Raw genomic sequence first — 14,398 nt, 5'->3', positions numbered from 1 at the left:
AGAGGGTTATATATATGTGGGAGTGTGCCTGTGTAGCTTTAATATTTTTGGTGTGAGGGCTGTTTTTAGTGTGGATGTCTGTCGCCCCTTTCCTCAGTGTGTGCTGACCATTATGCCCTTGCTAGGGACTGTGCAGATGAGGTGATTGGTGCTCTGTCTGGGGGTTTTTGGTGGCAGCAGCAGCTCACGTGTACCCCCAGAGCACACGATGGAAATGGTGGCAGTTCAAGACCTCTCCTGGAGTCCAGCGGCAGCGGCTTGCAACCACTCCTTTAGCCCAGGGGTGGGGGTGGGATGGCGGCTTGCAATTGTTTCTGGAGCTTGTAGCCTTCTGTAAGTTTAGGGAGTTAGACAAAGCTCAGGTGGGCTGGGCCTTCTCTCAGCAAATGCCCTTCCTCTTGGGCCTCATCACGTCATTCACTGAGCCTGGAACCTTCACTAAAGATCCTTCCAGGAGGGGACTAGCCACCCCACTATCTCTATGGGCAACTGTGAAAGCACAGCCTGCTCCTTTGGGTGGCCACTGCATTAACTGGTACTGATTTGTTGCAAAGGCAGCATCCAATTTCAGGATAAGGGCAGGCTTAACTTCACCCGGACAAGAGGCTGGTGAGTGGTGACGTTGCTGTGGTGGGTAACCTTCAGGCACTGTGAGATGAGGTAGCTCCAAACGTACAGGAAAACAAGGATACAGCAACCAATCACTCTGTCATTCTGCATGCTGAGATTCCCCCAGGTATTCCTGCAGCACATGCTCTGGATCTTGTCTTTCTGGTCACATTGTGAGCTCTTCAAGGGCAGAGAATGGGTCTTCAGCATCTTTACCTGCAGTGCCTAACAGAATGCCAGACCCATTCCAGACCCAACAAAATTTGATAAATAAGAAAATGCATTAATTAATGGATGGGCAGATCAGGGGGCTTTCAGACCATGTAAACTGCCTGCTTGACTGGCTATTTCACATAATGTGCTTTCACAATTCCCTGAAAACACATGCCTTTATTTCAAAAACTAATTCTGAAAAGCAGAAAAGATGTTTCCCAGCCCAAAACTGACTCCATCAAAACTGTCAAACCCAACAACGCATTAAACATGCTTTCAATTCCTCATTCATTCAATGAACACTTACTGAATCTTCATGACATGCCAAGCACCATGCCAAGTGCTGGAGACAAGAAGAGATAAGATGTGGTCTCTCGTGAGGCTGGGCATCAATCACTTCTTTTTAAACTTCCTATCATGGTTGTGATGTGCGACCAGGGTGGAGAAGGGCTGTCCAGAAGGACTCTCTGCTCACTGCCCTCAGCCTGCACACTACAGAGGGCACACCCACCCCATTCTGGGACCACCCACCAACTCCTCTTTTGTCCTCCCGATTTCTGCCTTTTTCTCTCTTAGCCTGTCAAAATCTGACTGAGCACTTACTGATTTTTTGCAACTATTGAATAATGTTCCTCTTCTTTATGGTAACCTTAAAACTAAAATAGAAATGTTTTTAACTGAATGAAATATTTTTTAAAGTCTATAGTGCTTTACAATTTTCAAAAGTTTCATATATGTGATTTCATATAATCCCATAATAACCCCTTTTTTCTCCTACCCCTGTGTTGTCCCTCCCTTCCCTCTCCCTACTGGTAACCACCAGTTCTCTATATCTGTGAGTTTACTTCTTTTCTGTTTTATTCACTAGTTTATTTTTTAGGTTCCACATATAAATGATATCATACAGTATTTGTCTTTCTCTCTTATTTCACTGAGCATACATAATGCCCTCTAAGTCACTCCATGTTGCTGCAAATGGAAAAATTTCATTCTTTTTTATGGATGAGTAGTATTCCAACATATGTGTGTGTGTGTACATACGTGTGTGGGTATCTTCTTTACCCATTCATCTGCTGATGGACATTTAGGTTGTTTCCATACATTGGCAATTGTAAATAATGCTGCTGTGAACACTGGGATGCTTGTTTCTTTTTGAATTAGTGTTTTGGGGTTTTTTTGGATATATATCCAGGAGTGGAATTGTTGGGTCATATGGTAGTTCTTTTAGTTTTTTGAGAAACCTCCATACTGTTTTCCACAGTGACTGCACCAAATCTCACTCGTACCAACAGTGTACAAGGGCTCCCTTTTCTTCACTTTCTTGCCAACATTTGTTACTTGTGTTATTTTTTTAAATTAATTTTTATTGGAGTATAGTCGCTTTACAATGTTGTTAGTTTCTGCTGTGCAGCAAAGTGAGTCAGTTATATGTATCCATACATCCACTCTTTTTTAGATTTCCTTCCCATTTAGGTCACCACAGAGCACTGAGTAGAGTTCCCTGTGCTATACAGTAGATTCTCATTAGTTATCTCTTTTATACATAGTAGTGTATATATGTCAATCCCAATCTCGTAACTCATCCAACCCTCTCCTTCCCCCCTTGATAACTGTAAGTTTGTTCTCTCCATCTGTGACTCATTCTGCTTTACAAATAAGTTCATCTGTACCATTTTTCTAGATTCCACATATCTGTTTTTCTTTTTCTGACTTACTTCACTCTCTATGACAATCTCTAGGTCCATCCATGTCTCTGCAAATGGCACTATTTTGTTCCTTTTTATGGCTGAGTAATATTCCATTGTACATATGTACCACATCTTCTTTATTCCTCTGTCAATGGACATTTAGGTTGCTTCCATGTCCTGACTATTGTAAATAGTACTGCAGTGAACATTAGGGTGCATGCATCCTTTAGAATTCTGGTTTTCTCCAGATATATGCCTAGGAGTGGAATTGCTGGGTCATATGATAGCTCTAGTTTTAGTTTTTTAAGAACCTCCATACCATTCTCCATAATAGCTGTACCAATTTACATTCCTACCAACAGTGGGAATGTAAATTCCCACCTTTTTCTCCATACCCTCTCCAGCATTTACTGTTTGTAGACGTTTTGATGATGGCCAATCTGACCAGTATGAGGCGATATCACATTGTAGTTTAAATTTGGATTTCTCTAATAATTAGTGATGTTGAGCAGCTTTTCATGTGCTTCTTGGCCATCTGTATGTCTTCTTTGGAGGAATGTCTATTTAGGTCTTCTGCCCATTTTTTGATTGGGTTGTTTTTTTTGATATTGAGCTGCATGAGCTGTTTGTGCATTTTGGAAATTATTCCCTTGTCAGTTGCTTCATTTGCAAATATTTTCTCCCATTGTGAGTGTTGTCTTTTTGTTTTGTTTATGGTTTCCTTTGCTGTGCAAAAGCTTTTAATTAGGTCCTGTTTATTTTTGTTTTTATTTTCATTACTGTAGGCAATGGATTGAAAAAGATCTTGCTGTGATTTATGTCAAAGAGTGTTTTCTTATATTTTCCTCTAAGTGTTTTATAGTATCCAGCCTTACATTTAGGTCTTTAAACCATTTTGAGTTTATTTTCGTGTATGGTGGTAGGGAGTGTTCTAATTTCATTCTTTTACATGTAGTTGTCCAGTTTTCCCAGCACCACTTATTGAAGAGATGATCTTTTCTCCATTGTATATTCTCGCCGACTTTGTCATAGATTAGGTGAACATAGGTGCATGGGTTTATCTCTGGGCTTTCTATCCTTGTGTTCTTTTTGATGACAGCCATTCTGACTGGTGTGAGGTGAGATCTCATTGTGGTTTTGACTCACATTTCCATGATGATTAGCGACATTGAGCTAAAATAGAATATTTTAAATCTGGCCTTTTCAAAAACAAACCCTAAAACTTATTTCTTTTAAACTGCAAGCTCATCAACCCAAAACATATTTATTAAATGCATATTATGTTTAGGACAACTAGGAACTCTAAGGCAATAGGAACAGTCCCAATCTTCTGTTTAAACTTTTGTCCTAAATTGAAATTTTTTCTATGGTTAAATGTTCTCGGGGGAAAAAAGGTACTAATTGCTCTTGGAGGTGTTGTCCTTTTAGTACTGAATAAGGCCTCGTAATATGAAACGGGTGTGCCAGGACCTAGCACTGTCTGAAATAGAGAATCTATAAGCCCAGATTCCACAGGCTTGACTTCCATTCCATAACGAGTAATTGATTCTGAGAGGTCTCTTAAGGGACCAGTGGTCCTTGTTTGCCCAGGACTGAGAGGTTGGCAGAGTCTCTGCAGAGCAGGACTGCTGGTCTCCCTAATGATCACCTCTCCTCTCGCCACCAGAGTTCTTCTCTCAGAAATGAAGATACTAAATACAGAGAACCCCAGACATAAATCATATTGCAAGTTCAAAGATTCCATTGTAAGATGGATTATTCCACACACTCCATGCCAACGGTGATGTATACCATTTTTGCTGGTGTGCAAGATGGGTATTTTTCTTGGTCTTGGACCTCAAAATATTCCTGTTGGAGACAGACCCTGACAGATTTTAGGCACCTACATTCTCTTCCCTCTATCCACTATCTAATATTCCTTCTGGGACAGCAAAGTAGGGTTGCCACAAGGTTCCCTGGTTAAACTGGGGTAAGCCTCCTATGCTGGTACAGAAGTGCTACTTCTTAACTTCCATTGTCTCACATAAGGACTAGAGCTCAGGTTCTGAGCAGCATCAGGACCACACAAACTATTTAAGGGACAAGCACATCATTTCACATTTCATTGTCCAAAGAGACGCACCAGCAGGATACCTCATAGACAGATCCACGGCCAGTGGCTTTCTTGGGACCGTCTTGGATTCAAATCTCAGCTCAAGCACTAAGTCTGTGACTCTGGGGCAGTTAGCAGCCATCTTCCTGATTCTGTTTCCTCATCTGTTAAAAGGAGGTTAATCCTACCTGCACCGTTAGGAACGAAGATCAGAAATCAAACCAAAAACATCCAAGCACCTGACATGTAGCACAAATTGAACGTGTGATGCTCAAATTTTAAGCAAGTAAAACCTTGTACACATTTGTTAAAACACATACACACACACAAAATACACACACATGCTTCAGAACGGCAAGTCTGACACAGACAAAAAGCACTTCTTTTTAGAAATATTTCCTTCATGTAGAAATGCAGTATTGATTTACCATCTGATTTGAACAAATTCTCTCCTCCCAAGGTATTTGATTGAGGGTACAACATTGTAGCATAGATTTTATTATTATCATTATTATTTTCCACAACATTTAATACCATGTGTCCTTCTCCCACATAGAATATCACCCAATAGAAGTTTCCCAAAGGAGCCACAGCACATTCATTACAAAGATAGAAAGGAAAACCATTTTTCAATCTCTGCTTTCTAATAGGATGATTCAACTAAAACAATGTAGGATTTAATCAGCTATGAAACTGAAAAAAATGTAAACCAGCCCAAGTGAACATCATGGGCTGTGATCATAAACACCTCTGAGAAGTGAGGGGAGAAAAGAGAAATATCTGCCTCTTCTTCCCAAACTTCAATATAACTTTAAATTACTTTTTAAAATACTTATAAAAAGACATCCCTCTGCCTTAATGGTGTGAAATCTGGGTGTTTTCTCAGGGCCATGCCTGGGCAAGCAGAAGGCACATATGCAATGGAAAACTGTAGCCCCTCTGAGACTTCTCGTATGTGGACAGGAGACTTTGATTTCCAACCTTGGCTCACTTCAGAAGAAAGAAGGGTTACATCCCTGGCGGGGGGCGGGGGCGTAACGCAGCCACCCTCAGGGCACGTATCTGACTTCCGGTCCATTCAAGTGTCCATTCACATTTAGTCCTGCAGGCTCATTGAATTTTCAGTATTCTGCAAACCTCCCTCCACACAGTCCCTCCCCAGCAATCTTCTGAGTGTAGTTAATGTGTTTGAGAACAGTAATGTCACAAGTCAAAGGACTGGGGGCTTCCCAAGGAACAACCATCTTGCATATGTTCTGGAAGACAAGTCATCTCAGCTTTACCTTCTAACTTCTGGAGCAGACGCCCGGGTTCCCAACGTCCAGATTTCAGTGGTTGGAGATCATGCCAGAAAAGTGAAGACCCAGCTAGCCCAGAATGGACTGTCTCTGCAGTTCTAGCACATTCTCCACACACCTCCATACTACTCAAATGTCCTAGAAAGTATTAAATCAACTGGACATGGCTGATTCAATGATACAAAAAAAAGCTTTATAAAAATACTCCCTGCACTTAAAAAATCAAAACAAAATAGATGCATGTAAACATCACCTCTAGGTCACTGGAGAACTCTGGAGTCTTTTTATTTCCTCTGTCCAGTGATTTGCAGTCTTATGTGTTCAGCTTTTGTTTGTTTCTTTTTTTTGGAGGTATCAATCTATTTTTTTCTTAACAGAGTTCAGAGTCTGAGGCCGCCTTTGATGATGAGCTTGTGGTTTGATTGGCAGGAATAGTATAATCAGGAGACTGATAATGTGTAAGTAAAAGTACATGGACCTAGGAATAAACACACAAATTATATTTCAAACAGGGGTGCATGTGGGAAGTGTCACATGAAGCAATTACATCACCTTTTGGCACTGGCGGACCTGACTGCCCTCAGGCTTGCCTTGATCCACTCCACAGATAACTCCCTTTGGTGGGTGAGTGGGCCAGGGATGGACCAAAACCACAAAGCTGGGCAGAGCAAACCAACCAGCCCATCTGCAGACAGACGTATGGCAATGCCCCACTGATGTAATAAGCAGATCGAGAGAATGAACGCTGACAGCTAGAAACCCACCATATTAAAAGTCTAAGGATGCATGGAATGAAATTGAAGCCCTACCCTATGTTCCCCAAACACAAATGCAACTGACACTTTAGCCAATGTGCTCCACTAAGCGTCAGGGGTTCTTGTATATATTATGAGCCTGAGGAATCTAGATTTCAAAAGCCTACTCCATAAGTCGATTTTCATCCAAACTAAAACAAGTTTTGCTTTTGAGGTTTGTGGACTTATTGCATAAGTGTGGTACTGGACACAGTGTCGATGCTCAATAAATACTGTACACATCAATGAAGGCAAGTAATTAGAAACAGCTTTTATGAAATTGTTCTATATCCATTTGGGAAAACTGAACTTACACTTTCTCCAATGCTTTTTGAAGAGCAAAGGAAAATAATGTTAAGGGGCAGGGGACCCACAATTGATTTACATGTCATTCCCCAGCTTCTGTGATCATAATGTCAGGTCTATAGAATAGTTAAAAGCTCCAGCAGAAGCAAACATATCTTCATTTCTTCTTTCAATAAGCATTTACTGCCTAGGATATACGAAGCATTGAACTGGGATCTACAAAAAGGCAAAGACCCCCACCCCTTGGTTTGGGAATGGAAAAGAAGAGACGTATAGACAAATGGTAGTATTTAGCAGAGGGGTGAACAGTCACGGGTAAGTGACCATCTGATTTACCATTTAAACCAGGACATTAATGAGAGTGAATTACAGCTCTACAGATAAACACATTGGCTCAGCAAGTGTAAGCTGGGATTCTCACAGGCACACCCCAGGCAGAGGGAACTCCAGCTTTCAAAGTCGGCTCTTGTAAAATGTACTTTGTTCTTGCATTTTGCTTTAATCTTTTACATGTGGCCAAATCTACGCTAGAGCAATTTTGTTAGATTAAAGCCAAATATCCTGGAAGTCAAGGGAAAAAAAAACTTCAACTTCCCAGGGAGGTTTAGTAACCTATTCTGACATTCCATACTTCTCTCAAATTTTAAGCAGTACTGCCATCATTTTGTTATAGAAAAACTCAGCTAACATTTATAGAGCATGCTAGGACTAAACTAGGTACTCCAGATACACAGATGAATAAAGCATAGTTCTACTCTCAAGTAGTTTGTTAGCTACAGAAATTCCTACACAAATTCTAACATTCTTATACATTGAATTAAGTGCTATCTAGTTAAAGACAACAACATATGAGATTTTGCTTTTGAAAATGATTTCACAGAAAGGTTCTGCTCTGGCTAAATGTTTGTGTCCTCCCCCAAATCCATACGTCGAAGCCCTGACTTCCAATCTGATGGTATTTGGAGAAGTAGACTTTGGGTGGTCATTTGGTTTAGATGAGACAATGATGGTGGGGCCCCCATGACAGCATTAGTACCCTTATTAGAAAATAAAGGGAAATCAGAGCATGAGCCATCTTTCTCTGTGTCCCTCTCACTGTCCCTCACCCCATCTCTTTTGCTGTCCTTGTCTCCCTTGGTCTCTCTCTCTGCTATGTGAGGACACAGTGAGAAAGTAGCCTTCTGCAAGCCAGAAAGAGAGCTTTCGTCGGAAACCAAATCTGCTGGCATCTTGATCTTGGACTTCCCAGCCTCCAAGATTGTGAGACATAAATGTATGCTGTTTAAGTCACCCAGTCTATACTATTTAGTCATAGCAGCCTGAGCTAAGACAACTTCGTTCTTTTTAAAAAAATTTTATTGGATTATAGTTGATTTACAATGTTGTGTTAGTTTCAGGTATACAGCAAAGGGATTCAGTTATATACATACATATATATATATATATATTCATTTTTATTCTTTTCTCATATAGGTTATCACAGAATATTGAGTAGAGTTCCCTGTGCTACACAGGAAGTCCTTGTTGGTTATCAATTGTTATCTTATAATATAGTAGTGTTTGTATGTTAACCCCAAGCTCCCGATTTATCCCCCCAACATACATTTCTTCTTTGGTAAACATAAGTTTGTTTCTGATATCTGTAAGTCTTTCTGTTTTGTAAATAAGTTCATTTGTATCATTTTTAAAAATTAGATTCTAGATATGGGTGACATCATATGATATTTGTCTTTGACTTACTTCACTTAGTATGACAATCTCTAGGTCCATCCATGTTGCTGCAAATGGCATTATTTCATTCTTTTTTATGGCTGAGTAGTATTCACTGTATATATGTACTACATCTTCTTTATCCATTCCTCTGTAAATGGACATTTTATGTTGCTTCCATGTCTTGGCTATTGTAAATAGTGCTGCAATGAACATTGGGGTGCATGTTCCTTTTCAAATTATGGTTTTCTCTGGATATATGCCCAGGAGTGGGATTGCTGGATCATATGCCAGTTCTATTTTTAGTTTTTTAAGGAACCTCCAGACTGTTCTCCATAGTGGTTGTACCAATTTACATTCCTACCAACAGTGTAGGAGGGTTCCTTTTTCTCCATACCCTCTCCAGCATTTACTGTTTATAGACTTTTTAATGATGGACATTCTGACTGGTGTGAGGTGATACCACATTGTAGTTTTGATTTGCAGTTCTCTAATAATTAGTGATGTTGAGCATCTTTTCATATACTTTTTGGCCATCTGTATTGCTTCTTTGGAGAAGTGTCTAAGTCTTCTGCCCATTTTCTTATTGGGTTGTTTGTTTTATGTTTGGAGTTTTTTTTGACATAGGGCTGCATGAGCTGTTTGCATATTCTGGAGATTAATCTCTTGTCAGCTGCTTTGTTTGCAAATATTATCTTCCATTCTATGGGTTGTCTTTTTGTTTTATGGTTCCTTTTGCTGTACAGAAGTTTTTAAATTTAATTAGGTCCCATTTGTTTATTTTTGTTTTTATTTGTATTAGGAGGTGGGTCCAAAAAGATATTGCTGCAACTTATGTCAGAGTGTTGTGCCTATGTTTTCTTCTAAGAGTTTTATAGGTCTTTGATGCATTTTGAGTTTCTCTTTGCATATGGTGTTAGAGAATGTTCTGATTTCATTCTTTTACATGTAGCTGTCCCATTTTCCCAGCACCACTTACTGAAAAGACTGTCCTTTCTCCATTGTGTATTCTTGCTTCCTTTGTCATAGATTAATTGACCACAGGTCTGTGGGTTTATTCCTGGGCTTTGTATCCTGTTCCATTGATCTATATATCTGTTTTTGTGCCAGTACCATACTGTTTTGATTACTGTAGCTTTGTAAGTATAGTCTGAAGTCAGGGAGTCTGATTCCTCCAGCTCCGTTTTTCTTTCTCAGGATTGCTCTGGCTATTTGGGATCTTTTGTGTCTCCATACGAATTTTAAAGTTTTTTGTTCTAGTTCTGTGAAAAATGTCATTGGTAATTTGGTAGGGATTGCATTGAATCTGTAGATTGCCTTGGGCAGTATAGTCATTTTGACAAAATTGATTCTTCCAATTCCAAGAACATGGTATATATCTTTCCATCTGTTTGTGTCACTTTGATTTCTTTCATAGTGTCTTATAGTTTTCTGAGTACAGGTCTTTTTTCTGCTTAGGTAGATTTATTCCTATGTATTTTGTTCTTTTTGATGCGATGATAAATGGGATTGTCTCAATTTCTTTTTCTGATCTTTCATTGTTAGTGTATAGGAATGCAAGAGATTTCTGTGTATTAATTTTGTATCCTGCAACTTTACTGAATTCATTGATGAGCTCTAGTAGTTTTCTGGTAGCATCTTTATGACTTTCTATGTATGGTATCATGTCATCTGCAAACAGTGACAGTTTTACTTCTTTTCCAATTTGGGTTCCTTTTATTTCTTTACTCTGATTGACATGACTAGGACTTCCAAAACTATGTTGAATAAAGGTGGCAACAATGGACATCCTAGCCTTGTTGCTGATCTTAGTGGGAATGCTTTCAGCTTTTAACCATTGAGAATGATGTTAGCTGTAGGTTTGTCATATATGGCCTTTATTATGTTGAGGTAAGTTCCCTCTATTCCCACTTTCTGGAGAGTTTATATCATAAATGGGTGTTGAATTTTGTCCAAAGCTTTTTCTGCATCTATTGAGATGATAATATAGTTTTTATTCTTCAGTTTGTTAATGTGGTGTATCACACTGATTGATTTGTGGATATTGAAAAATCCTTCCATCCCTGGGAAAAATCCCACTTGATCATGGTGTATGATCCTTTGAATGTGTTGTTGGATTTGGTTTGCTAGTATTTTGTTGAGGATCAGTGATATTGGCCTGTAATTTTGTGTGTGTGTGATGACTTTGGTTTTGTTATCAGAATGATGGTGACCTCATAGAATGAGCTTGGGAGTGTTCCTTCCTCTGCAATTTTTTGGAAGAGTTTCAGAGGACATGTGTTTAACTCTTCTCTAAATGTTTGATAGCATTTACCTGTGAAGCCATCTGGTCCTGGAATTTTGTTTGTTGGAAGTTTTAAATTGCTGTTTCAGTTTCAGTACTTGTGATTGGTCTGTTCATATTTTCTATTTCTTCATGGTTCAGTCTTGGAAGGTTGTACCTTTGTAAGAATTTGTCCATTTCTTCTAGGTTGTCCATTTTATTGGCATAGAGTTATCTGTAGCAGTCTTTTATGATCTTTTGTATTTCTGTGCTGTCAGTTGTAACTTCTCCTTTTTCACTTCTTACTTTATTGATTTGAGTCCTCTCCCTTTTTTTCTTGATGAGTCTGGATAAAGGTTTATCAATCTTGTTTATCCTCTCAGAGAACCAGCTTTTAGTTTCACTGATCTTTGCTAATGTTTTCATCTCTATTTCATTTATTTCTGCTCTGATCTTTATGATTTCTTTCCTTCTGCTAACTTTGGGTTTTCTTTGTTCTTCTTTCTCTAGTTGCTTTAGGTATAAGGTTAGGTTGTTTGAGATTTTTCTTGTTTCCTGAGGTAAGACCATTGCTATAAACTTCCCTCCTATAACTGCTTTTGCTGTGTCCCATAGGTTTTGGGTCATCATTGTCATTTGTCTCAAGATATTTTTTGATTTCCTCTTTGATTTCTTCAGTGATCCATTGGTTGTTTAGTAACATATTGTTTAGCCTCCACATGTTTGTTTTTTACAGTTTTTTTCCTGTAATTGATTTCTAATTTTAAGTGTTGTGGTTGGAAAAGATGCTTGATATGATTTCAATTTTCTTAAAATTACCAAGGCGTGATTTGTGACCCAAGATGTGATCTATCCTGGAGAATGTTCCATGTGCACTTGAGAAGAAAGTGTATTCTGCTGCTTTTGGATGTAATGGTCTATAAATATCAATTAAGTCCATCTGGTCTAATGTGTCATTTAAGGTCTGTGTTTCCTTATTGATTTTCTCTCTGGATGATCTGTCCATTGATGAAAGTGGGGTGTTAAAGTCCCCCCCATTATTGTGTTACTGTCGATTTCTCCTTTTATGGCTGTTAACATTTGCCTTATATATTGAGGTGCTCCTATGTTGGGTGCATACATATTTACAGTTGTCATATCTTCTTCTTGGATTGATCCCTTGACCATTTTGTAGTGTCCTTCTTTGTCTCTTGTAACAGTCTTTATTTTAAAGTTTATTTTGTCTGACATGAGTATTGCTACTGCAGCTTTCTTTTGATTTGAATTTGCATGGAATAACTTTTTCCATCTCCTCACTCTCAGTCTGTACATGTCCCTAGATCTGAAGTGGGTCTCTTGTAGACAGCATATATATGGATTTGCTTTTGTATCCATTCAGCCAGTCTATGTCTTTTGGTAGGAGCATTTAATCCATTTACATTTAAGGTAATTATCGATATTAATGTTCGTATGGCCATTTTGTTAATTGTTTTAGATTTGTTTTTGAAGGTCATTTTTTCTCCCCTTCCTTTTTTGTTCTCTTCTCTTGTGATTTGATGTTTGTCTTTATTGTTGTGTTTGGATTGCTTTTTCTTTTTTTGTGTGTGTATCTATTGTAGATTTTTGGTTTATGGTTCCCATGAGGTTTTGATAGAGCAGTCTATATATGTACAAGATTGTTTTAAGTTGCTGGTCACTTAATTTCCAATGCATTTCCAATATACTGCATTTGTGCTCTCCTCTTCTCACAGTTGCTGGTTTTGATATCATATTTGTGTGTAGATTATTTCCTACCTTTACGTTTGCCTTTACTGATGAGCTTTCCCATTCTTAATTTTCTTGATTCTAGTTGTGGCCTTTTCTTTTCTGCCTAGAGAAGTTCCTGTAGGATTTGTTATAAAGCTGGTTTGGTGGTGCTGAATTCTCTTAGCTTTTGCTTGTCTGTAAAACTTTTTCTCTGTTGAATCTGAATGAGAGCTTTGCTGGGTAGGGTATTCTTGGGTGTAGGTTTTTCCCTTTCATCACTTTACATAATATAATGCCACTCCCTTCTGGCCTGCAGAGTTTCTGCTGAAGACAATTGGCTGATAACCCTATGGGGATTCCTTTGTATGTTGTTACTTGTCCCTTGGTGCTTTTAATATTTTTTGTCTTTAATTTTCATCAGTTTGATTAATATGTGTCTCAGTGTGTTCCTCCCTGGGCTTATCTTGTATGGGACTCTCTGCATTTCCTGGACTTGATTGTTTCCTCTCTCATGTTAGGGAAGTTTTCAGCTATAATCTCTCCAAATATTTTCTCAGGCCCTTTACCTCTCTCTTCTCCTTCTGGGACCCCTATGATGTGAATGTTGGTGCATTTAATGTTGTCTCAGAGGTCTCTTGAGGCTGTCCTCATTTCTTTTCATTCTTTATTCTGTTCCACGGCAGTGATTTCTACCATTCTGTATTTCAACTCACTTATTCGTTCTTCTGCTTCAGTTATTCTGCTATCGATCCCTTCTACTTTATTTTTCATTCCAGTTATTGTATTGTTCATTTCTGTTCGTTTGCTCTTTAAATCTTCTAGCTCTTTGTTAAACACCTCTTGTAACTTCTTCGTCTGTGCCTCCATTCTTTTTCTGAGATCTTGATCATCTCTACTATCATTACTCTAAATTCTTTTTCAGGTAGGTTGCCTATGTCCACTTCATTTAGTTGTTCTTGTCGGTTTTTATCTTGTTCCTTCGTCTGGAACATATTTCTCTGCTGTCCCATTTTGTCTAACTTTGTGTTTGTGGTCTTCTTTCTGCTGGCTGGAGGATCATAGCTCCTCTTCTGGTGTCTGCCCTCTGGTGGGTGAGGCTGGTCTTGTGGTTTGTGCAGGCTTCCTGGTGGGAGGAACTGGTGCCTGCACACTTGTACGTGGAGCTGGGTCTTATCCCTCTGGTGGTCAGGGCCATGTCAAGGGGTGTGTTTAGAGGTGGCTGTGAGCTCAGTATGGCTTTATGCACTCTGTCTGCTGATGGGTGGGGCTGTGCTCCTACCCTACTGGTTGTTTGGCCTGAGGCGTCCAAGCACTGGAGCCTGTAGGCTGGTGGGAAGGGCCATGTCTTGATGCCAAAATGGCAACCTCTGGGAGAGTTCATGCTGATCAATATCCTCTGGGGCCTCTGCTACCAGTGTCCTTGCCCCTGCACCCCCAATGAGCCACAGCTGACCCCTGCCTCCCCAGAAGACCCTCCAAGACTCGTAGGTAGGTCCAGCCCCAGCTCCTATGGAGGTACTGCTTTGTGCTGGGTCCCAGGGTACATGAAAACCTGTGCACGCCCTCCAGGAGTGCAGTCTCTGTTTCCTCCAGTCCTGTGCAGCTCCTGTACTCCAGCCCCATGGGCCTTCAAAGCCAAATGCTCTGGGGGTTCCTCCTCCTGATGCCAGACCCTCATGCTGGGGAGCCTGATGTGGGGC

At 39.6% G+C, this 14,398-nt stretch overlaps 1 protein-coding gene across 3 annotated transcripts in view; it reads right to left on the bottom strand.

Annotated features, from left to right (window-relative positions):
* Nucleotides 1-5,065: 5,065 nt before the first annotated feature.
* Nucleotides 5,066-14,398, bottom strand: part of MBOAT1 (membrane bound O-acyltransferase domain containing 1) — a 114,443-nt gene continuing 105,110 nt past the window's right edge. For all 3 annotated transcript variants that reach the window (XM_059075571.2, XM_059075574.2, XM_067006671.1), the window contains one exon: nt 5,066-6,378. In XM_059075571.2, coding sequence (XP_058931554.1) covers nt 6,255-6,378 — 124 coding nt within the window. In that variant the 3' untranslated portion in view covers nt 5,066-6,254. The remainder of the gene's footprint in view (nt 6,379-14,398) is intronic.

Source organism: Kogia breviceps, chromosome 10 (genome assembly GCF_026419965.1).
Source record: "Kogia breviceps isolate mKogBre1 chromosome 10, mKogBre1 haplotype 1, whole genome shotgun sequence".
NCBI lineage: Eukaryota > Metazoa > Chordata > Mammalia > Artiodactyla > Physeteridae > Kogia > Kogia breviceps.
This window is presented reverse-complemented; position numbering and strand designations above follow the sequence as displayed.